This window comes from Spodoptera frugiperda, chromosome 25 (genome assembly GCF_023101765.2).
Source record: "Spodoptera frugiperda isolate SF20-4 chromosome 25, AGI-APGP_CSIRO_Sfru_2.0, whole genome shotgun sequence".
Taxonomy (NCBI): Eukaryota; Metazoa; Arthropoda; class Insecta; order Lepidoptera; family Noctuidae; genus Spodoptera; species Spodoptera frugiperda.
The window spans coordinates 5,789,967-5,815,020 of record NC_064236.1 but is presented as its reverse complement, the minus strand read 5'-3'; the positions used below and the strand labels follow the sequence as shown (position 1 = coordinate 5,815,020).

The 25,054-nt window shown below is 34.6% G+C and overlaps 3 protein-coding genes across 7 annotated transcripts in view; 2 read left to right on the top strand and 1 right to left on the bottom strand.

Annotated features, from left to right (window-relative positions):
• The window catches only part of LOC118267158 (angiopoietin-related protein 2), an 81,273-nt gene extending 80,067 nt beyond the window's left edge, over window positions 1–1,206 (top strand). Inside the window, exon 8 of the mRNA XM_035580978.2 lies at window positions 5–1,206. Coding sequence (XP_035436871.2) covers window positions 5–96 — 92 coding nt within the window. The 3' untranslated portion in view covers window positions 97–1,206. The remainder of the gene's footprint in view (window positions 1–4) is intronic.
• On the bottom strand, window positions 1,200–6,005 carry LOC118267217 (ubiquitin carboxyl-terminal hydrolase isozyme L5). Of its 3 annotated transcripts, none has more exons than XM_035581092.2 (7): window positions 5,951–6,005; window positions 4,530–4,615; window positions 3,382–3,445; window positions 3,145–3,250; window positions 2,720–2,947; window positions 2,415–2,572; window positions 1,200–2,211 (listed from the first exon to the last, which is right to left on the bottom strand). In XM_035581092.2, the coding sequence occupies exons 2-7, from the start codon at window positions 4,600–4,602 to the stop codon at window positions 1,872–1,874; spliced, it is 969 nt and encodes a 322-aa protein (XP_035436985.1). In that variant the 5' UTR covers window positions 4,603–4,615; window positions 5,951–6,005; the 3' UTR covers window positions 1,200–1,871. The 3 variants fall into 3 exon arrangements, with proteins under 3 accessions (XP_035436985.1, XP_035436968.1, XP_035436977.1); XM_035581075.2 differs by having other exon boundaries at window positions 5,760–5,954; XM_035581084.2 differs by lacking the exon at window positions 5,951–6,005 and adding an exon at window positions 5,760–5,944 and having other exon boundaries at window positions 4,530–4,632.
• A 187-nt stretch (window positions 6,006–6,192) lies between these two features.
• Window positions 6,193–17,020, top strand: LOC118267183 (lysophospholipid acyltransferase 5). 3 transcript variants are annotated; one of them, XM_035581013.2, is made up of 4 exons: window positions 6,193–6,352; window positions 9,294–10,013; window positions 10,140–10,274; window positions 11,087–17,020. In XM_035581013.2, exons 2-4 carry the CDS (start codon window positions 9,305–9,307, stop codon window positions 11,683–11,685), a joined length of 1,443 nt encoding a protein of 480 aa, XP_035436906.2. In that variant the 5' UTR covers window positions 6,193–6,352; window positions 9,294–9,304; the 3' UTR covers window positions 11,686–17,020. The 3 variants fall into 3 exon arrangements, with proteins under 3 accessions (XP_035436906.2, XP_035436916.2, XP_035436924.2); XM_035581023.2 differs by having other exon boundaries at window positions 6,214–6,348; XM_035581031.2 differs by lacking the exon at window positions 6,193–6,352 and adding an exon at window positions 7,694–7,712.
• Window positions 17,021–25,054: the final 8,034 nt, after the last annotated feature.

Sequence of the window (25,054 nt, the reverse complement as noted above, 5' to 3'; positions counted from 1 at the left end):
CCAGGCATCGTGTGGTTCCGTTGGCGAGGCTGGGACTACACACTGAAGCGTGCATCCATGATGATAAAACCCAAAGGCTTGCTGCCCAACACGTGAAGCGCGTCCCAGTGACAACGCAACACTACAAAACTTATCCAGCCTCTGTTCACTCATTACCTGGATTCGACTTACAAACTATAACGATAACTCCTAAAGCTTGGCCCAGGAATACGTTTTAGTCGAAATTGAACTGAAGCAACTAATCTGTGATACTGTCCAACGATTTAATCGACTCAAATCCAACGGTCGTACAAATATAATTGTAATTTGTCAGGTCGACAGGATTGCTTTCCGAATCCATGTAATGACATCGAACATAGCAGGCAGCTAAGCTCAATATTGTACCTATCTCTGTAAATAACTACTCGTAAATCATCGTTCATGCCAATGTCACCGCATCTTCGCCATTGTACCAGTAAACGTACCCCGATGTAAATAACAGATGCTAGCCTATGTTTGAAGTGCCACATCACACCCCAAATTCATTAATTTATTACTCATGTAAACTTGATACATAAAAATCTTTCGTTAATTAGGTTTATAATGTAGATGTAAGTAAATTTCGTAATAAGGTGTAAATAATTACTATTATGCAGCGGTCTATAAGAAGCAAACAAAATGACAACATTACTTATGTGTAACATAATAATTTCACAGCTCGGAGTTAACGAGAATAAATTGATTTTGACTTTAAATAAATATAAATGCACTTTCGAAATATGATATAACATTATTATAGTATGCTTTAATATATAATTTTAATAACTATGTTATAAATGTATACTAGTACATTGCTGTAATTAACCAGTAGCACATACTATGTACCTGATATCTACCTACGTAGCGACAAGTTGGAGTAATCCCTACACAATACTATTTATAATATTATGTACTTATAAACACAAATTACATGAATGTTAGGATACTATTAACATCAAATAATTTGCACAACTATGTAAAGATATTATACTCTATGACTCTGTAGCTTGTTACTAACAAATGCCCACTACATAGAATAAGATACTATCAAGCAATGCTCAGTGACAATCCTACCTACTTATTGCCTATGTTTCAGTATTGTTCTTGAGACATTGCTTGGCGTGAACTGTGCTCAGTTATAAGTTACATACACGAATACTGTTAGTAAATAAATGTACGTATTTTTAATTCTGCAGTTTTATTATAACCAAATACATCAATACCCCAGACGTATATCTTATACTTTGATGAATTTATAGATACATTACAATTTTGTAAAGCTTTTTTATATACAAAGCACGCAAGTTTTAGCCGAATACACTCAACAACACTATGTTATTACTAGGTAATGTTCGTCAATGTATTTTTAATATAATATTTCACTTATTTTCGCACTTTTACACTTTAAACTAACACTGCCTACTGGCAAGACTTTAGTCCGTATCAAAATCAGGTTCGGGTGGCTTCACGTCCAACAGAGGATCGATTTCTTGCGCAATGTCTGTGTCAAGTTCCATGTCTTCAGTTTCAATGTTATCAGATATTAAACCGGTTTGTGAAGTCGAATCACCTAAAAAGTCTTTACTATCATCAGAGTCTAACACATGATTATTACGAGTCACCGCGTGCGCGAAAATGGAACGATCTAACACTTCATGGGATTCCACCATGGCTTGTTCTAAAATTTGCTGTGGTTCTATATTAAACAATAAGTCTTGGGGATCTCTATATATGGAATCTAAATCTGCTAGAGAATAATGTTCGGCGGCGGGCAACACGCGCGAGGGGCTGGACTGCGAGTCACGCCGCGAACTACGCGCGCGTTCGACCCGCTGTCCAGCCCCAGGCAAATGTTATACTTTTTGTTTCTTCGGGCCTTTTTTATTAGCACGCTCCTTGGCCTTCTCGAGCAGTGGCAGCAGCTTCTTCTCTTCTGCTAATATTCTAAGAAGTGTAATTATAAATGGCAAGTAGTTATGCCTCCTACGAGCCATTTCTTGTTTATACTTCATCATTTTCACATCTTCATACTCAATCAACATTCTGAGTCTTGGAATTTCATTTTCCATCTCATCAGTTTCCATTCCCATCATCTGAGATTCGGCCATTAGGTCTTGAAGCTGCCTCTCATAGATCATCTTCCTGTCAGATACAAGGGCCATGAGATTAAAGTGAATCTCGCCCTCAGTGTATCTGAAAACCAAATAGATCAAGTTAAGAAAAAATCTACATCAGATTTAAACCAAAGTAGAGAGTACTTCTACCAGTTGACCAGGTCCATGGTTCACAAGAATTCCAATTTTATTTCATTCAATTTCAATAACATGCAAACAAAATTCATAACTCTTCTTGACAGATAAATGTAAATTTATATTATGTTTAGTTTGTATACATACACGTTAATCCTGCGCACAATAATTGGCCGGACAACATCGAGCCAGTCCTGTTCCGGGGCAATGGGGCCGTGGTCAATGGGACCTTCGCGAAGGCCATCCAACTCGTAGAGGCGCCCATCTATTGGCATGTAGCCAACGAAGTGATATGCTTCGTCATCCTGAAACAACGCCATTAGGAATTACAGTTGCTATATAAATGCTGCTCATTTTTCAACTAATAATTTTTGGTATCGGGAAGCATATACATATACAGTCTAAATGTATGTCTGTCACACACTATAGGTAATTATGTTCACTTTGATTACCTTTGAAGCTGTTTTTGGGTCGAACTCAAAGATAGTCTGTTGTGCCATAGAGTTGTGAGCACTGCGTATAGTCTGAGAGTTGCTAAGTGTCAGGCCACGCATCTTGGCATCAAAAGACATGCTGAATTCCTTCAAGCTGCTCAGTTCTGGACCCAAGTCAACATCAGGATGATCGCAGTTCAAGAGCAGACTAATCACTGCTTGTGTAGCACAGGCATTATTTATAACCTAGAAACAAAATACAACAGTTTTAAGATTTGTAAATGTTCTAAAGGATCTTAGACCAAGTGATATAATGTTTGATTATAATGCAAACATAACTAATTGTGTAATGTGATTATAATGATCATTTAATGGCAAAGAATAAATAACACATAATTTTTCTATTTTGTTACTACTTTAAGAGAATAGATGAAGAAACAAACCTGTTTGGCAAAGTAAATCTTGTCGAGACGACTGTCAGTCACAATTGGACCAGCAGGTTCTTCATGTTGTAGATACTTGAACAAGAATATGAGTCCATGCACAGGCCTAAAACAATTACAATTATAAAATCAAAACAATCTCTCTTTATAAGTTGACCAATAACATGTGTTTGGCTAGGAACTTTTATAGAAATTTAAACAAATCATCTAATATTTTCTTTCTAAGCTCAAACCTACCTCAGCGTTTCAAATATGCCATCTTCAATTGTCCAAAGTTCCTCAACTTGAACACCGCTGGCACCTAATGGGTGAAATAAACAAAAATTAAGCAAATATGTTACAAGTGTTATACCTAATGCGCTCTAAGAAGGTGCGGCTGACAGATTCAGTAACGTTTCGTATCACTCTTGAAAGTTGCTGCGATTTAAAAATTATGCCTTAATATTTTAGCTGTATCACATTCGTATTATGTTAAATCATTCGGATGCGTAGTTAATTAAATTAAAACCAACCGGAATGTTCTAGTATTCAATTAAAATCTAATGAAATGAAAAATAAAGTAAAGTGTTATGCGTATAACGTAAAGCCATAGTCGTGTTTAGTGATGGGATGTACGGCTACGATGGATGGAGTCGATGTTTTTTTAGAATAAAAAACGAAAATCGTGCGTCGTTCAATTATCATTCTTAAAAAACCTTTAATTATGTGGGTAAATCCACTGTAGACGCGGCTCTCTCTGCCCAAACCACAGTGACATTATCTAAGCAGAAATATGTAGTAGGCATTTTTCTAGACATTTCCGGCGCCATTGATAATGCGTGGTGGTACTTAATCTAACATATACAAACTAATATATCCTTGTTTTCTTCACGGTTCTGTAAAACTGTAACTCTGAAACACCTCAGGGCTCGGTCATAAAATATTTATTTTGACAAGTATATACACGTAGTTAGACTGCTCAACTAAATAACACACACATTTAATAAAAAAATTCAACAGAATTAAATGTATGCTGCGAGTATCGATAGCGATAAAAAAAGATTTTTCTAATGTCCATCACTAAAGAGAGACGTCAACGTCATACTGGCATCTGTCAGCCGCACCTTCTTAGAGCGCATTAGGTATACAAGAACAAGTTGTCTTAATTACATTAAGACAATAGAATGTCATTTTGTCAGTAAATATAACTCATATTACATCATATCAAATTATGATCGCAAACTAGAAATCTTTAAACTATAGATGATACAGAAATGTGTTTGTGTAGATTATGTTAAACTCAAACAGTCACAATTATGATTATTATAGGTAGCATTTAAACAGCAAAACGTATTGTATATAAGACCAGTAATTAACAATACAAATATAAGATTAGCTGAACTTACCAAATTTTCTGATGAGTTGTGTGAAAACACCCGGGTCACTTTCTATAAGACACCAATCACCAGCCGACTCCATGTTGAATTACCACCTGAGAAAGGTTAGCCACTGAAATGTAACACACTAAATGCCAACACCATGGGGTCAACAGTGACCAACGTTAACGGAGGATTCACCTACAACAGTTGTCTATTGGCAGTCCGCAGTAAAAACCATAACCCAACATTGGTGAACTATGTCTGTGACACCAGGTAGTTTAAAATCTAAGAATATTTTTACTATAGAATTACGTTGTGATGTCGAGTAGTCCTAATGCACACCTACGGTCCACCCCGCAACAGCGACACAGGTATCTTATTATTGTGTCCTATCTATGTCAATGGCTTATTTTATATCCTTTCAAATTTAAAATAGCATACACAATATATAGCATACATATTAAAAAATTAAAAACATCGAGGAAAATACCATGGTGCCGGAGAGACCAGGATCGCCTACTATGTAAGACAAATATAAAGAGAAATACATGGAGCCCAAACCATGGTACAGGAGACCAGGGTCAATGACTATGTAAAATAAATACATGTCACCAGGGGCATGTTAAACAATAAATACATACTGACACAAAGGTATCATGAATGCACAGGAAACTATTTCTTGTTTACGAGTTCGACTTCCAAAATTGATTACGCAGTTAAATGGGTCGCACATCTGGATCAGAATGAAACATCTTGTGTGATCCACAAACTGTTGTATTGTATCTTTGAACAGTCATGCTCCAATGACTCAGGACAAAATTCTTCTACATTTTATTTGAAATGTAAATAGATAACTACTTTTTGTGACATTTGTATATGCATTTCTCCTTCAACGTGTAGAAAGCATAGAGTCGTTAGAGAGCTGATAAATGACACGCTAATCGCGCATAATCGCGGTGTTTGTACTTTCACAAAACGTTTTCAAATGAAGTTGCTCATTTAATAATCACAGCACACATCATACCGCGACACATATAAACTCATGACATAAGTTGTTTTGGTCAAAATGGCACGATGACTTGAAAATATTATCAAAACAGACGCACGGAGATAGCGTCTGCTATTTGGTTGTGGTTAAATTTGAAAGCATTATTTTGATACTAATTTACGTAATGATAATATAGAATAATTAAACAACACTAAATTACTAAGTTAAAAGCTAAGAAATCATTTAGAACGTGTTTTAAGCCTCGTTACCTTTGGTGCAAATGCCGGCAAAAGTTAATCTCGTATGTTAAAAGAAAAACAAATAAAAGAAAAAAAAACTTAAAATAAAATATTGTTTAGCTATTGCTTATGCTTTCTTAACTCTCTCACAATCACTTGGCTTCTATTAACATTTTTAAAGGATCTCGTATAATCACAAAAAGAAATCAATAATCACTCACCAAAGAGTAATGTCCACAGACAATGTCAATCTGTCACACACAGACAAGATTTTTTAACACATGCAACAAAGATACCATAAAAAACTCATATTTTTCGAAATATGAAGATTCGTGAAAAAAAGGCGCATCATAGGTTTTGCATACACGGAACTGTGGATAACTGCCCTGCTGGATATTATAATACTTCGGTTTGTGTTTCGTCGGCTCACCGATGCAAACTATAGTCTATGGTCATGGTCACAGCATAGTGAAGGTCTACCCTGTCATGTCATTAGTTGTCACTTTGTTAGAAAAAGATTGTATGCTCTTTGGTCAGGGAATAGAAATCTTCAATTTTTCGTAGGTAACGTTACGTTGGTGGTTGGTGTTGCGTATACGAAGTCTTCTGAATATTTGCTGTATGTAAGTATTTTAAGTTTACTTACAACAGCGCACTAGTTAAAATTAATTATATCACAACATTGCTTTTTGATTTTATTGTGTATGATCGCTTTACGCGATTTCTATATTTTTACGTGAACTTCCAATCTTTGTTGTTGAGCTGAAGCAGTATGAAGTAAATTTTTAAAGTCATCTAGATTACTCATGGGTGTATCAAAATAAACAGATCTTAGTATTTTTAAGTCATTACATTTAAATTTAGAATTCTTATTGGAAAGATATAAGATAAGTGTCTGGACCAGGCTATGTCTGATTTTGCAAAAAGCATTTCCTATTTTTCCCACATCATAAGTTGCTGAATATTGTGCCAAATATAAGAAAAAACTTATGTATTAATTACTAACTGCCCTTATTGTGCCTACAATGTGAGTACAGTAGAAGTAGGTACTTACATGACAAAAATTATGCAATTACAATTTATAGACAGTCATCAAATTTGAGGCCCAAATTTTATATATGAACCTTAGTTTGCAATTAAGCATTAAGGCTTCATGGTTGCTTGCTTCATGTATTAAACATAAGTAAATCAACATAATTCTTATATTTGAAACATAAAAAATGCTGCTTTTGTGTTTTTGCTTTTAATATGATGGTAGCAATGCGAAAGTGTAATATTTATGTGTACCCTACATTATAGCTAGAAAGTAAAAACTCTGTGAAAACACTTTTCAAGTAAATAATTTGTGGTTCACATGATTTACATACTAATTATCTATTTTGACCTCAATCAGAAACATATTTGGAAAACCAGCGCCTTATCTTTTACATTTTCCTTCCTCTAACTTCTATCTTATAGATATCACCTTGAAGCTCAGTAGTGTATGGTTGAAACCCATTATACTATTAAGATTGCACTTCTTGAACTAGGTCTATTGTGTGTTAGTTTGTACCCTATTCAAATGCACTTAACCAATATGGGGAGCTAGGCTAGTTACATGCAAATTGGTTTGTTATCAGTCAATCCTGCTGACATCTCCGACCTTGTTATCCTATAACACCTATTAGAGTGTTTGCGCACCAAGGCTTGCTGTAGGATATTGTTCATCCTGAACGTTCTTCATCAATTATTATTTCCTTTCCCATCTATCTACTATGTGCAACATTGAATATTGAGTTATATACATCATTTGATGGTGAAAAATTAACTGATTTAGAAAATCGCAAAAAAATCTGTTTACCCTCATTTGGCAGTTTACAAATATCAAGGTTTTTCATTTCAAATCTTGTCTTATCTCAGTTCGAGTGTTTAGTTGTTTGTTTATCTCAAATTCTAGATAGATAAAACTGCATAGGTACTATTCAGTTCATCTTGAACAGTGATGTGAGTATTTCATCTTCGTGTACTTAGATTTAGATTTTTTATTCTATCACTTATCAACTAATTAACAATAATCTTACAAGCAACATTAATATAATATTACTAATTATAATGATAGTTAATTGTTATACTACATACTTATACATATTATGCTTGCAATATTAATATTAATTTTATAAAAACAATGCCAAATTACGGTCAAGTTTAATATGAAGTGGATTTCGATAAATAGGTACATCTTATTATGATAATGAGTTACTAATACAATAGGTGAAGCTTATTACAATGAGAATAGTAATTAATAGTAATGATGACTGGATTTGTAATTACTAATATATATGTATAACTTTGCTTATATTTAAACATTGAAATATGTACATTTATTTAATTATTCATTTATAGATGTTGAAAAAGTTTTTTTTTTTTATATGTGACATGAATTTTTTAATTTAAATTGAATAGTTGGTCTTAGTTTGCATTAAAAGAAACCTTTGTACTCAATACAATCTTGCTTTTATTTTCTATTGTTTATTTAGATTGCGGTACTCAGTACTATAACTTTTAATGATTAAATCTAAATGATAGTGTGTAGGTATATAAACTGCATTTAAATAGAGCGGGTAGTCTTAATAATTTTTTTTTTAAAAAACTTTACTTGTTGTAATATACACTTCCTACCCACAACCAGGTCACACCTATAACACTTTGTGCCGTACATTACACGAAGACTTGCTTCATGCATGTGAACCTGCTACACATTGCATAGCAACCAGTTGCCAGCCACTTCAGCAACGATTTAGCTGTCTAAATGTACAATCACCAACGAAAGTACCAAGAAAATATTTTAAATTAGTTGACTATATACTACTACATAGAGTAATCAAAATAAATGTGCTGTATACATATTTATCGTTCTATAAATAATTCGTTAAATAGAGTTATAAAACTAGTACATGTCAAAGTCTAAGGTTTACTTTGTCTTCTATCAAAATGAGCAATGTGTAATAAACCCATATTATTACTTTTCACTCTTATCATCCATACGAACAAAACATAATATGAATCAATTTATTTTATCAGAACATACAAACAACTTGTAAAAATATTTTTTTAACTAGCTTCTACCAACGGCTTCACCCGCATGCCCGTGGGATAAAAAGTACCCCTATGTGTTTTCTTCCAAACGATAATCTACCCCTGTTCCAAATTTCATCCAGATCCCTTGAGCCGTTTTGACGTGAAAAAGTGACAAACATCCAATATCACAAACTTTCGCATTTATAATATTAGTAGGATTGTTTATACCATTTTTTAGGTTAAAGAAGCAAAATGTAATATTATTAAATGAATTCGGAATCATTCTTTTTTTCCAATACCAATGCTAATATCAAAAGTCAAAAGATGTTATAAGATTTGCGTTGTCCAAATATGTCTTGTCATCAATGGCACACAACTTGGCGCCACCTCAGTGCAACTTACTGCAACACTTGCATAATAATTATTTGGCTTTCGTCATATTCATGCATCTGTCCATACAAGCCTGCTGGTTTGAATGTCTACAGTATAATTTACGTTTGTTTACAGATTTAACAACAATGTTTGGTTTGCTACTCACATTGCTGGGCTGGGTGGGGCTGAGCCCCGTGCCCTTCCTGGCGGGAGTCATAGGGGCAACTGAACCAGCACTCAAGCTATTGATATCCATATTGATAGCATACCCACTTGCTATTGTTTACCACAAACATGTGCGACAACATGTGGAATACAGGAACTTATATTTCATAGCAACGGGGTTAGACATGGCTTATTACAACTTTGGTATCTCTATGTACCATAATGCCATACCAGCTCTAGTAATATATCTTACCACCAAGTTCTTTGGTCCAGGAAAGATAAACGCAATTATCACCTTTGCTTTCAATATGACATACCTGCTTGCTGGCTATGTGGTGACTGAGTCCGAAGATTATGATATTACATGGACTATGCCCCACTGCGTGCTGACCCTCAAGTTGATTGCGCTGTCCTTTGATTTATGGGATGGAAAGAAGATGCTAAAAGGACAGGAACTATCAGCAAACAATAAGCTAACAGCCCTAGAGAGCTCACCTTCATTTTTGGAGCTGATTGGATTTGTATATTTCCCAGCGTGTTTCCTAGTCGGACCCATATTTTCGTTCAGGCGTTATAAAGATTACATCACTGACAAGTTTCCTTTGGATAAAGAAACTGCCGTTTACGAAGCACAAGCCATCAAACGACTTGTTCAAGGATTGGTCTATTTGGTTGCATATCAAGTTGGAGGTAAGAATCATTGATGTATTATAATGTAATGTAAATTAGAGTCAATGATTGTAAAGTCAGTAGTCTTGTAAAAGTCTATATTACGTATTCGGTGGTAAATGACATGTCATTATTTTTTTGTTTCAGTTACTGTATTTAGTATGAAATATATGCTGTCGGACGAGTTCAGGGAAACGTCTATTTTCTACCGTCATTTCTACTGTGGACTTTGGGCTCATTTTGCTTTGTACAAATACATTTCCTGCTGGCTACTCACCGAAGGTAAACAAATCAGCTATTATTATTCTTATCATAGAACATATCTATGTTAGTTCTATGCTATACCGAATATTTCAACATGTGACCTAGATTATATCAATAACTAAAATCCGGCGAACTCCGTTTCGCCACTGATGATTTTCCGTTTTTCTGCTTTTCTCTTAATATTTTTTTAAATTTTCTTTGCTATAAACCTCACGGAACCCGAGACCTTTCCAACGAATGCAAAAACGTGGAAAACGGTTTGCGCGCTCTGGAGTTATAGCGTCAGGAAGGAAAACCCGACTTATTTTTATATCAATAATAAAATAATAATTGTGGGTTGATGACACTCCGATTTTGTTATTGATTACGTAACTATCTGCTGATTAGGAATAAATACAACAGTCACCATATGGAATTGTAATTCTACCTAGCAGACAATGCAAATCGTTTTGTTTAACATAATAATATGGTTGTAAACCTTTTACTCCAATTTCAAAACAATACAAGGAAGGAACAATCGAAGTACTTAGTTACTAAAGCAGTATTAAAATGTAAATGAAGCAAAGAGTGCACTAAGGTCATTTCACTTGGCATAAATTAGTTGAAATTACGGCAATTGATATTGTTCTCACTAAATATGTCGCATGTCTGGCAATTTATTGCATCCCAATCAATTGAGTGAGTCAATAATATCAAACTCAATGTTGACATCTGCTTCCTAAATTTAAACAATTTTCTTTTACTCTCACTTCATATAAGACAAGAAAAAAAATGTACTATATGTACTCTATTTCAACCTGTAAATGGACCATAACTGATTATTGTTACAGCATCATGCATCCGATTTGGGCTATCATACAATGGAATGGAGACCAAGGGCTACCCGCAGGTGAGCAAGTGGGATGGTTGCAACAACATCAAGCTGCTGCGGTTCGAGGGCGCCACGCGGTTCCAGCACTACATCGACAGCTTCAACTGCAACACCAACTACTTCGCCGCGGAATACGTGTACAAGAGACTCCGCTTCCTCGGTAACCGCAACCTCAGCCAGCTAGTCACGCTCGCGTTCCTCGCGCTATGGCACGGCACTCAATCCGGGTACTACATGACGTTTTTCAATGAATTTATTATCATGGTCATGGAGAAAGATGTCGAAGTTATGCTTACCAAAACACCGTTTTATAATAAGATATGGGATAACACCTTCCTGAAGTATCTCTTGTACATTATTCTTAAAACGTACACGATAGTATTTATGGGCTGGAGTTTGGCACCATTCGACGCCAAGAGTTTCTCGAAATGGTGGTCCATATACGCCAGCTTATATTTCTCAGGATTTGTCTTATTCTTGCCGTGGGCTTTTGTCTATAAACCGCTTATCAAATCGGGATTAAAATCCTTAGAACAGAATAAATCAAAAACTCAATAATTTTAAGTTCGATAGTTTTAATCATTAATAACAATGCGTTAGTACCTTTTCACGCGCTCCAGTTGCCGGGCATCCGGCGGAGAATGTACATTAGAACGTACCGGTACATATATAATTAATCTAACGTGGCTATACTCGCCGGGCTACCAGCCCCGGATACTGGAGCGTGAAAAAAGGCCTTAGGGTCTAAGGTTCTTTATGAAACAGTTATTGTTCTACAAGGTACCAAAATCGTGCAACTCAGTATAATAAACAATAATAGCTTTATTTTATTTTTACTGTATTGCGTTACTCGATTATGATATCACATAGGGTAATTTGTTAGATTTTCGCATTTAGCATAATACTGATGGTTCAAAGAGTTAACTGTCGCTTGTCGTACATATACATAAATAACAAAAATTGCCTAAGTACAATTCGGAGTTATTGCGCAGGATGCGCACGACCAGACATGTGCCGTCTATGAGACGCTGATACTACTACATTGGGCTCGGCTGCTGGTCGTGACGTTTTAGACATTTTACATTATAAATATTAATCATGGTTGTATTTATTTGTATTGTTTTTGACGGAATACATAAATAGTTGCCACGTCAGTGAATCTTGTTGATTTTCTTTATTATACAGTTTGAAATGAGATCACCCAGCTTCCATACATTTTTGAACTAATTCCAAAAATCAAAAAATAAACCTATTATTTGAATAGTGCAGCATACGAACATGTTTATTATTACACATACGAGTCGTTTGGCAATTAGCTGAGATCGTATCAATTCGCAAAATATAGTACAGTACATTCAGTATACAGTTATGCAGAATAGGATTAAATTACATAATACTATTGTTTTACAAAATTTTATATGCGTGGGCCCAATTTGGGCGATTTGCTTCAAAACAGTCCAATAATGTAGGTAAATTTCGCCCAATCAATGTATGGATTCTATCGGTAGATTCGTAGATTCTACATAATTACTTAGGCAGATATCCCTTATTTCTCTGGGTATCTCGACAATAATATTGATGGAATTCTTAACTAGACTGTTTATTACTGCCATAGTACCTACTACATACAGGACCCGGCGATAAATATTAGTTTACTTGATTGCACGGTTGGCGCGGTGACTGAGTTCGATTCCTGCTCGGAGGAATTCAGCGTGTTCACAAAATGTTGTTTCGGGTGTCATGTGTATGTGTTGTATGTTAATAAATGCCCCCACGATACAGGAGGTTATCCTAGTGTGAGTCAACATGGTATTTCAAAAAAAAAAGATTACTCCTGTAAACGCAGGATGATATTCCTAGTGTGGGGCAAACAAAAAAGAAGTGTAACATCACACACAAAATTGTCTCTTTCTAAAATTGGATGTGCAATATTTATTGCTGGGGCCTGTACATAGTAGTAGCCATAGTAATGTATACCATTTTTGCCTGTTTTACCAGTGTCTTAAGGTTATTTATTTACACTGCCGCTGAATAAGCCTTTGCGAAATTAATATTAAAACTACTGATTTGCCGGTAATAATCGTGATAGATAGACTCCTGGTACTCCCATAATATTAAAAAAATCATCTTCATCGTAATTATATTGGACTATAAAAGGGCACGACATGCATTTAGTGGACTGCTTACGCAACATTAGCGCTTAGGTATTCATATTTTACACGGTATGTATTTTTATACCAAAATTGGATAAGTATGTATAGTAACTCCTTTCGCACAATTTCTATTCCTTATCAATTTGTAATATTAGATTATATTAATTATGTATTTCTTTAAATTTCGTTGCTCAAAATTGTTAGCTTCTAATTCTTCTGAAGTAATAAGTAATTTGATTGGATTAAGTACCTCATTGGTCGAGGTGTAGCTGGCGCTTCTACAATTCCAAGCTAAGTCCGATTAAGGTTTGCCGTTTCGAAAAGTGACTGTTACACCCCATCTGAACACCTGTCTACACCTTCGAGGATAAAAACATCCTACATACTATTGAACATTTCGGCTACCTACTTTATTAAGCTTTAAACATAATGCCACTTCTAAAATATGTAGAAAATGTCATCACCTTTTTACAGCATGCTACCTTCAGTACGATGCCCAAAACCCTGGCAGATGTCATATTGAAATGGGACCAATTTTGAAGTATTTGAGAAGAGTATCTTCAAAAGCGTACTGTTGATTCTAAATTAAATATATGCACATCAGCTGTTCCCTATTTAAATTAAATGTTTCTGTACATTATTCATTACTTGAATAGTGGCCAGTCTCTTATTATCCAGCACTATATGTTTTCCAAGTTGGTTATTTAAAAACGGAATGTTCAATTAGAATGTATTCCCACATCGTATGAAGTTTAATAAGATTTCGTTAGAAATTTCCTTCAATTCATTTCTTATACTTATAAAATTCAACCCACAAAAATGTTCTACTGCATTACACAAACACCTTTGATATTTATGTATTGTATGACTACTATGTATTTTTAAAACGTTCATTAATTTGTTCCTTCAAAATTGTTAGATTGTAGCACTTTAATTTGGCACGGTAAATGACGCAGAGTATTGAGTTTTCTCGGTTTATCGAAAAATTCTTAGGAATAAACTTGATTTGGAATATTTAAAATTTCATGAAAAGTGGTACATTATGGTATATGTTCACCTCCCTTTCGAGGATTGGAAGGCGTGATGTTATGGTATATCTAACATATAATTATAGATTCCAAAAGATTACAAGTTGAATGTTTATCCGTAATTAAATAATGTTTAATAGTATCTGTTTAATATATTTTTATTTCACAAAGCAGCTATGTCATGCATGCTCTGTTTGCTTTCGACCGTAATTATACGAATCAGTAATTTTTCCATTATGCTTAAGTACTCGATTTTACTATTATTGCCCATAAACGTATGATTTATTATCGAGTAAATGAAAACCGATATTCCTGGGTAGTAAAACAGATTCCGATGACTTTAAAACCTCTTGCTGGGAAGTCGGTTATTAAAGAAAATTATTAAACACTTCACGTCTCGGTGTGATTTGTACGGAAGAAGGGGGCATCTTAGAACAGGTCTACATTAGAAATTGTTAATTATGAGTAAAATTAAACAAACCCTAATATAAATCGTGTTTCCATATTAGGTAAAATGTAAAAAAAAATATATCACGGCGCCTCCTTCTCCCCGAAAATCAAATACTAATTTGTTCCTATTCTGTCATTTTAATTTGATCATTACTTGAAATCGCGCGACTTTTCATTAACATGGCTTTAGTCATAGACTGACAGATATCATTCGATTGCGTGTCTTATGCATCAATCATCGCCTTCTCATTACTCATTATTCTATATAGTAAACATTTAGATAATAATATTTATCTCCAACTATCTCTTCCCTTTTCAATAAATATAAATGTAACAAGACATTAGTATTCTCACGTACAATTAAATACATTGATCAATTAAAAACTTTAAGAGTTAAGTGTAAGTTATTGGATACTACAGTTTGCTATTAAGTATTTCTCAATACAAAATGTTTCCTATTTCCTAGCTAAACAAGCGATGTAGCACGTAAGTTCCCTCGGATATTGCCTAGCCTACAGATTAAAAACTTGTGCTCTTAAACCGTTTGGATTTACCGTAGATTGTTAGGTTAGAAACTAGTCTGATAAATATAATAATTATAGTATATAAATAAAAACAATTCAACTAAATAGTGGAAAAGGGCTGTAATAGTTGTAGCCTTATTTTTTACGATTGTTGCTTAGTTAGTAGTAAAATATAACCTTACAACGCCAATTCAGCCTCATAAATATATTGTCCAGTTTATATGTTACAACAGGTGATAGGTAATTACATACGTATATAGTGGTCCAGGGATTGGAGGATAACTACGTTATGCAATTAGTGTATTGCCTTCTGTTAATTAAAGTTATATTGTGCAACATGATAATAGAAAAATATAATCTGCCTGGTTGACTTCAAGTTAGGAATTTATCAGAGTAGCCAAATATATCACACGTTAACATATTTTCTATCGGACACAAAAACAAAACTACGTGAAATGTACATTTGCTGAAGGATATTCTATTCTATACATTGCTTAGGTATTGTACGGAAACGGATTATACAAATTGCGTATAAGACATAATATATTAATCCAAATTCTTTGATATTATAATAATTTTATTTCTATTTTATTTCTCTTTCTTTTGCTTTTGCTAACTGTAAATGAGTTATTTTAAAAACATTGTATCTCTCCATTTTTGTGGATAACTTGCATGATTACATGTGCTACTTATCTTACCATCATGGGACCAATTAGATATTATGTGGAAAACGTTTATCTAAAATTTAATACAATACAACCTTCTATTTGAAAAAAATATAGGTCCTTATGTCCAGAATAGCCACAATGTTTATAATGTTTTTAAAATAACATGCTTATGAATAACAACTGCATAAATGAAAGAACATAATATTTTCAAATTAATTGTGATTTCATGTACCTTATAATTTCTATTTTCGAATGATAATGGTTAAATGTATGTTATACGTACATAAGAAGTAAGTGTTAATTATTATTATTTAGGCCAATGAACGGGTATCTATTGAAATTTTTGAAGGTATAACCTTCCTTTTGGGGTTCGACGCGGTCGGGTGAGAATATCTACAATTATAATGTCAATGTTCGTCATTGTCATATTATCAGTTTAAGACGTCGACTGCCGAACATGCCTTCATTATTATACCTCTCAAAATTTTAATAGATACCCCAAGATCGTTTTGCAAATTAATGTTAGTTAAAAGGTTGACATAAATTATTATTGTCCATGCGGGATATAGGATTGGTAAAAAACGTATCTATATAAGTATTTGCATATTGTTCGGCTATCTAGATAATTTGAATCAAACTATCACAGAAACTTTGCAGTGTATTTATTTGCGTTACTTTGAAACTGTTGAAGCATTTGACTGTTTAAGTAATATTTCTCAAATTATGTACAGTACAGTCGTGTATCAGTTGTATTGTTAACAGCGTTTTGATTTTAAAAGTGTATTGTTGTTATGACATACTGTATGAAAAAGCAAACCTGTTTGCCTTCAAGATATTATTACTTATTTGGTCAAAATGTAAAATACCATTGTCAAAACAGTGGATTGATCGTATTGTTGAATTAGTATTGATATTTCCAAATGTATGCAAAGGTTCTATATCTTATTGTAATTATTAAATCACGTAGGTATATAGATAGAACAATTTACAAGTCGAATACCATGAAACCACGTTTATTTAATTATGAAAAGTTTATATTATAAAGAGAATACAATTATAATTGAATATAATGAGTTTTATTTAACATCGATTACTAAATGCAAGAAGTTGCATGCCTACCCTACTTCCTTCTTATTAAATGCACCTGATATAACGATTTTAGATGATAAATGGGATTAAAAGGGTTGTCAATTTATCAAACATCATATATTTTTCTCAAAATTATAGGTAAGTAAAAGATCAACTCTACTTTGAATTCTCATTGTAAATTCGACATGTAACAAAGTATTTTACAATAGCTACAAAAGTCGAAGGTAACTACAAAATTATAATATGAAACATGCATTGAATCGACTTAGCATCTAGATTTCTAGGACATCACCTTGAATATAAAATGTAGGTACGTACTTAGGTACCCAACCTGCCTATGTATAGCTTGTTAGCGTTACCTAGGTATGTACGATCGATTCATGGACTGAATTTTATATGAAAGTTAAATTATATGTGTAGGTATGTCCTGTGCTCAAACCTATAATAGACCTAATAGATAGCTGGTTTTAAGATCATACAGCAAGAATAAAAAACTAAATTTTTTACATCTTTATTTTTTGTCGTGGTCGTCGCTGATCCAAAAATATTTGTAAGTATTGCATAATAGGTATTATTGGTTTTGTTTCTGTTGTTTATTAACATCGTCTGTATTCTCATCCTTGACAAAAAATGAAACTTGTACTTAATTGTAACAGTCGTAATTTTGTTACTCATATAATTACTAGGTTTCCCTCGTGGTTTCATGATTTCAATCGCTCTGCTCGACTCCTATTGGTCGAAGGGTTATGAGCCTGTAGGTTTCATCGAGAAATGGACTGATACAAAATATTTTTTCCAAATCGGATCAGTAGTTCGAGAGATTAGCGCGTTCAAAGAACTAAATAAACTTTTCAGATTTATTATAACAAATTATTAGATAGGTATCCATAACATTGTGGTACCGGTATGAATTTACATGAACGGAATTTCAGTTTTTCTCATGCATTGTGCATCACTTTACGTAGGTAAGACACCCAAGTAGTAAAAAATGTTGCTACTAGATCTACTTGATCCATTAGGTACCTATTTCGTGTTGTGAGAAAAGTGTAGGTAGATAGTTAAAAGTATTTTCTATGTACTTACCTACAAGTAAAATGGTGTGCAACAAAGGACGCAAACACCAATAAACAAATTACCCTACTTTGATAAAAATCACTGCGGTTATTGGCTCACAAGAGGTTGAGATAAATTCTTTTGTGATTTTAGTCCAATAAAGTGACCTTATGCACTTATTGTGTCAATGCACTACAATATAGAACGTGCGTGCAGCGTTATCAAATCAAACAAGGGCGAGACAATTTATAGTAGAGGTCAAATTCATACAACACATCTTGTAACCTACATAAGTACTACCTATCTGTAGTAGGTGAGTGAATGGGTTATTTTTCTTTTGATGCACATGTGTAAGTAATGTTAGTAATGTGTTATAGACAAGAGAACGTTAATGGGCATACTATAGGTAATGATATAGGCCTGGACTAGATGAGACCATTTTGTGGGGTAAAATCGTCTAATAACTTCTCGCCTTGCGCGAAAATGTCAGATCCTTGCTGATTAAAAACCACCCCGACTTCTCTCGCCTTGGGCGAGGCGAGGTAGTAGCGTGTCAAACTCTTACTGACTAAAAACTCTCCCGTTCCTACTCCTGCTTTTCGAGCCAGCGGAGACGTGTACCCGCGCCGTTTTAGAAAAAACGCAAAATTTATAAAATATTTGTTTGTCCGGTCTTTCACCTACATTTTTATTTGCATATTTTAGCAAAAGTATAGCTTATTTTGACATGGTTTTGCCTAAATACTAAGTTTTGAGCAATGATAATATGATAAAACTACCAGATTTGTCTACTACCTCTGTAGGCTGAAATCCGGTGTTACCCATGTCGGGTAAAGATCAGACAAAAATATCCCTATTCCAAAATGGGCAGTGATTGTCAAACTTTTGTTACAAATGATTTTAATTTAATTTTAAATAATTACTTAGGGCTGATTTTCCAATCTTCAGTTGCCACGTAAATACTCCCGAACCTCTTCGCGGGCCACTTCTTATACAAAAGAAGCGCTGGAATTAGCCATGCAGCAAATAAATAATAAAGAACTCACGTATGCAGCCACTTCAAAAATGCTTGTGAATAAATCTAAACTTTGAGAAACTCAATTTCTTTGAAATTTGCTATGCGGGGTAAGTCGGGTCTATATTTGTTGTATTAGGTAAATTTTTGTGATTTCATGTTAAAGTACAGGAAAGATCGGTTACGTTCCTTTCATAGGTAAGTAGGTACTTACAGATCGATTAGGAGATTTTGGTAAGTGTTAGAAGAAGTAGGTACCTAAGTTCCTTCAGATACAAAAGCATAATAAGTTTAAGACTAAGGAAGGTAGTCAACATCATCAAATCATAAAGTTCGAAACATATTACAGTTCGATTATTATTTACGCGACTAGAAAAGTTTCAAACTTTTAACTAGACTTTGAAAAGAAAACTTAAAACGGTCTATAGTATTAGTGTCACCATTACAGCTGAATTATTTACAAGCTGGTATCCGTCCTAACCGTGCAACACAGAAAATCATTACTTTCTGCCATTCAATGCCAGTTTTCATAGAATATTTATGAACAACTAGTTGAGCACTTGTTAGTGTCAATGTTACGAGAATTTGTTTACATTATACCTGTCTAGACTATAGTCTGGGCTGAAATAATAAATTAATTTGTAAATACAATATTTATTATATGCAACTCAAGATTTTACACTGAACCCATTGGTTAAGTACCTACTTACAGTGATCTATGCACTTACTCTTGAAACCAATCTCTTGAATTTCAGTCCAATATAGGTAATCTGAATAATTATTTTATACAAACCAAATCGTAACTGTTAAAATACCATTCAGAGTAGGAAGTATAAAACCAAACTCAATATCATTTAGTTCAATCAATATCCACGCAATACGCATGTAATGGGCGCTAGTGTTGCAACTCACGAGTACCTACTTAATTTCACAATATCAATGTCTATCGAACAGAATTGGATTTAATAGAAACTCCCTTAATCGGGATGGACACAGATATAGCTTTCTACTTAAGTCCTAATAAGTCTAACACGTGTAGCAGGGCGTTAGTAGGACATAACACAATTTTAAATTGTCTGCATGAATAAAAAACCTTCAGCAAAAAGTTGTTGAAATACTTTTTCCATTTTAGCTTTTTCGCTATCGCAGCCAGTTTCAAAGTGAGCATGATATGAGTTTTGTTTCCACTGGAATGCCGTGGCAGCGGTAGTGTGGGACGGCCGTGGGAATAGACATTTGCAACCAATCAGGATCTGCCGTACATATTGATCGTGTTCTTGTGCCGCCCTAGAGCCTCAATTTTCACTAAGGTTAAGCATTACAGTAAAATATTCAACTACATACCCATTAAAAGGCGGCGTGCCGGCGAATGGCGTCGGCATTAATTTTGAATTCTCTGCAATCATTTCAGACTTATGTTGTTCACAACATGGGTTCCCATACCTACGTTTAAGTACTTAGTAACTTATTATTAATATATCTCATATAGGTATGTACTTATCTTACCTTGGATCTAAGTAAATAGGTACCTATATCTTAAAAAAATCTCTGTTTTCATTGCGTTTAAAAATAGTGATGGCAATAGGGAACCTATTTACGCATGAAGATGACATTGTGCCGAAAAGTAGCTTGGGATAGGAACACGAAGAATTTACAAATTAAAAATTAAGTTCCTCCCCCCGGGTAATGACCCTAGCCTTTAGCGTACAAGTGTTCATACATACATATAGATAGGTACGGCCACACTCACATCCTCAACATCCTGCAAACTACGTTAAAATAAAGAATAAACTGGTTTTACATAACAATGATCAGCTGTCCACTGTCTTTAAGTTTTCACATGACATTGCTATGCATAATTAAAGGACGGACCTAGACCGTCCTTCAGTCAGCAAATAATAGCTTTAGCGAAGCAGAAAGTTACAAGGTTTAATGCATAATTTACTGGAACATCGTATTGTGCGCGTAGGTAATTGGATATTATTACATCTATAATCAATAATTTTATTGTAATACTTTACAGTGAATGAGCTTTAACAAGGTACTTAATGTATTTTTGTGACGACGGCATAGCCTTCAAAATGTGTCTAACTTTTTGGGGATAAAGACTAGGGAGTGTAGGATTTTTATCTCGTTAAAACCACCCCGGTAGCCTCAGCATCTGTAAGGAGAACCGAGTCCTCTAATAGACCAGATCCGGAGTCATCTCCATAGGAGTTACAGCACATCGCAATGGAGATGTGGGTTGCCCTTGAATCTCGCTGTGCAGTTACACGGCAGCTCGTGGTCACTGTGCTACCGTTTTCTCTTAGGCCGCAGGATGGGCACTGAGAGTCGACCCATGCCCGCGGGGCCCCGAAGATCCGATGTGACGAGCAGGTTCAGCACTCCCACGATCCGCAGCAGCCTCATTTTGGGACATTACAGTCTCACAAAAGGAGGCTAGTTTCCTCCAAATTTCTGTCAGGCAGAGACAGGTCTCGTCCGATCCTGGTAACCAGGACCCGCCACTCCGAGGCCCACGCTGGGTACTCCTTGAGCGTGTGCTGTGCGGAATCTAGGTGACCATCGACTAGGTAAAGGTAAGGTTAATAAGTACCTAATGATAATAATGTTAGGTTAAGTTCCTTAGTATTCAAAAGTTAGGATTGGTCCTTAGTCCTTACCTACCTAATTTCGTTTTTCAATGTCCTTGATCTAATTACAATTAAAAACTCAAAAGTATTAATCAAAATATATCTAATCGCACTAACTTAAATCATCCTCCGAATGTTTAGTACACGCTACTGTACCTATATCTTCTCATGTTAGGATGGATATGAATCCTGCGAAAGTTATCGTAATGTTATCGATAACGTCCACTAACCCGTCCTTTGAAAGTTAGTTAATATTAACAATTGAAATGAGAGAATGACAAAATGATCCGCCTTTTTAAATTGAGCAGTAAGTTTTGCAAAGTCTTCCAATAAAGCACTGCAATATTCAGAGTTCAAGAAAATTGAACATTCGGACGTTTCGTGGTTGGCATTTAAACTAAATTATTAAAAAACATGACAATGGGAAATTGTATATTGTGCTATAAAACATGTATTTACACTTTATTCATAGTTGTGATTTCCATTTACGAGAGTGAATAATTTGGTACCAACTAAAATAAACATCAGAAAATCATGTTCCCCATCTTTATATATATAATTCTTCTGTAAGTGTGTATGTCACTGAACTTCTCTTAAACGAGTGGATCGATTTTGATGAAATTTTTTGTGTGTGTTCAAGGGGATCTGAGAATGGTTTAGATTCACAATTTTGTCCGCTGGCCAATGTTTTTTTAATTAATTTTTAATTTATTACCTAGTAGTTGTTGTTTTTGGATTGTTTTACAGTGGATTCGATAAATTTTCAGATGATAGACAGGACAACGTCTGTCGGGTCCGCTAGTAAAATATAAAAATACGCCGCGTTAGCCTAGACTGTAGCTTTATTACGAGTTGGAATATTTTGTTGTTCATAAGTATATAATATAACCCAATACTTACAAAACCAGTAAGTATTTCCTAACTGATTTTTAAAAAACTCCTTGCTACTGCAGAACAATTTTGAACTACCTATGTACGTAGGTTAACCACGTAGCGAGTACCAATAGTCGTAGCTCTTTCTCGAGGACCTAATGTAACATTAAATAACTATTGTTTAGGTATTATTGATGGAAAATTGAAGACATTTATTGTTGTAAATGCTGAAAAATGTTATGAATTCTTTAGTTCAGTTACATAGGTATATATGTTATATGTATTTAGGGTATATCTGTTATTATCCACACAGAATGTCTCTATTTTTTGGTTTTAATTTACCAGGGTTCTAAACATACAAGGTTTTGCATCGATCGGTGAAGATCTGAATATCATCGTTAGAAATGGATGTGGATTTTGATTGAAATGGTCAGTAATATGGTCTATCGACCACTTAACGCAGCTAAGTACCTATAGAAAGTTAATAGGAATCCAAAAATATCTGATCCACTTCGTTCCGAGTAAGACACAAATCGTAAGCAATTAGAGCAAGAATCAACTCCATTAATTGCTGAATTAAAATAATAAATGGAGCAAATCATTCCTAGTACTCTTTGTACATTTCCTAGTAATAAGTGTTTAATTTATCACCTAAGTTGTTGTTTTTGGATTGTTTTACAGTGGAAGCATAAATTTTCGATGATAGACGGACAACGTCTGTCGGGAACGCTAGTAACACCTGTGTAAATACGCCGCGTCAGCCTAGACTGAAGCTTTATTACGAGTTTGATTATTTTGTTGTTCATAAGTATATAATATAACCCAATACTTACAAAACCAGTAAGTATTTCCTAACTGATTTTTAAAAAACTCCTTGCTGCTAGAACAATTTTGAACTACCTATGTACGTAGGTTAACCACGTAGCGAGTACCAATAGTCGTAGCTCTTTCTCGAGGACCTAATGTAACATTAAATAACTATTGTTTAGGTATTATTGATGGAAAATTGAAGACATTTATTGTTGTAAATGCTGAAAAATGTTATGAATTCTTTAGTTCAGTTACATAGGTATATATGTTATATGTATTTAGGGTATATCTGTTATTATCCACACAGAATGTCTCTATTTTTTGGTTTTAATTTCAGGGTTCTAAACATACAAGGTTTTGCATCGATCGGTGAAGATCTGAATATTATCGTTAGAAATGGATGTGGATCTTGATTGAAACGGTCAGTAATCTGATCGACCACTTAACGTACCTAAGTACCTATAGCCTTAATAGGAATCCAAAAATATCTGATCCACTTCGTTCCGAGTAAGACACGCGTAAGCAATTAGAGCAAGAATCAACTCCATTAATTGCTGAATTAAAATAATAAATGGAGCAAATCATTCCTAGTACTCTTTGTACATTTCCTAGTAATAAGTGTTTAAATCACTAACTTAATGGGTAGGTGGAAGCATAAAGCGCCGATCGGCCGCTCCCCTTGGGAACCTGGATATGTATACCCCCTTTTTGTTACACGTTGTATATCTATCGATATATATAGCTATCGATCAAAATACAGGAGAATTCCTCGATACTCCAGTGAGTATTTAAGTTATATCTTTAAACCTTCCTTAGACTTCCACTGACTTACATAAAATTAGCCAAATTCAGTCCAGTCGTTCTTGAGTTTAAGCGAGACTAACGAACAGCATTTGATTTTAATATACAGAGAAGGTATACCTAATCGGCATTTGTGTAAATCCAGGCTGATTTCAAATCCAGGCTAATACTTACTACTCCTGCTTCGAGCCGGAACCCACAAGGTACACAAGGTACCTACAAGGTAGTCTACAGCCCCAGGGGGAGGTAGACCTGGGGTTCTTTTAGGCCTCGGTCTCACTAGTCCGTTGCGTCGTTGTTAACGTTGTGTCGTCACAGCATCGTCGCACCGTCGTTTTCCTTATATTTTCAACGGCATGCCCCATTTGTCCAATGGTGGCGTGGCCGAGACGCAACGCAGCGCAACTGAGAAGTGGGGCCAGGATCTAAGTCAGTAAGTGTCCAACGCGGGAGAAGACATTTGATAATTTTACCCCTCAAGAAAGGCTGATACTTACTATTTCGTACTTAATAATTCTTTTGTAACTTCTCTGGTGTTGCAGGTGTCCATGGCCGGCGTTAATAGCTTGCCATCAGCAAGCTATTAACATATGTATGCACGTTTGCCCCATGTCTCATAGGAAAAATAGGAAATAATGGCTGGTTCATTCATCTCACAAAAACAAACTCATCAAGGAAATCGAACTGGTAAGTAACAAGAAAAACATCCCAAAAAAATAATGATAATAAAATATTTTATTGAAAAAGAATATCTTACATCTAGATACAACGTCAGTGTAAATTGAAAGTAGAGATACTCGTATTATAATGAAGTTAAGGTTACTTTA

Bases quoted from the DNA above. Each gene is read 5' to 3' on its own strand.
- LOC118267217 (XM_035581092.2), bottom strand. From the start codon at position 4,602: ATGGAGTCGGCTGGTGATTGGTGTCTTATAGAAAGTGACCCGGGTGTT. The intron at 3,251-3,381 runs GTAGGTTTGAGC...TAATTGTTTTAG, and splicing joins GGCATATTTGAAACGCTGAG to GCCTGTGCATGGACTCATAT. The intron at 2,573-2,719 runs GTAATCAAAGTG...GCGTTGTTTCAG, and splicing joins ACCCAAAAACAGCTTCAAAG to GATGACGAAGCATATCACTT.
- LOC118267183 (XM_035581013.2), top strand. From the start codon at position 9,305: ATGTTTGGTTTGCTACTCACATTGCTGGGCTGGGTGGGGCTGAGCCCC. The intron at 10,014-10,139 runs GTAAGAATCATT...TTTTTGTTTCAG, and splicing joins GGTTGCATATCAAGTTGGAG to TTACTGTATTTAGTATGAAA. The intron at 10,275-11,086 runs GTAAACAAATCA...TTATTGTTACAG, and splicing joins CTGCTGGCTACTCACCGAAG to CATCATGCATCCGATTTGGG.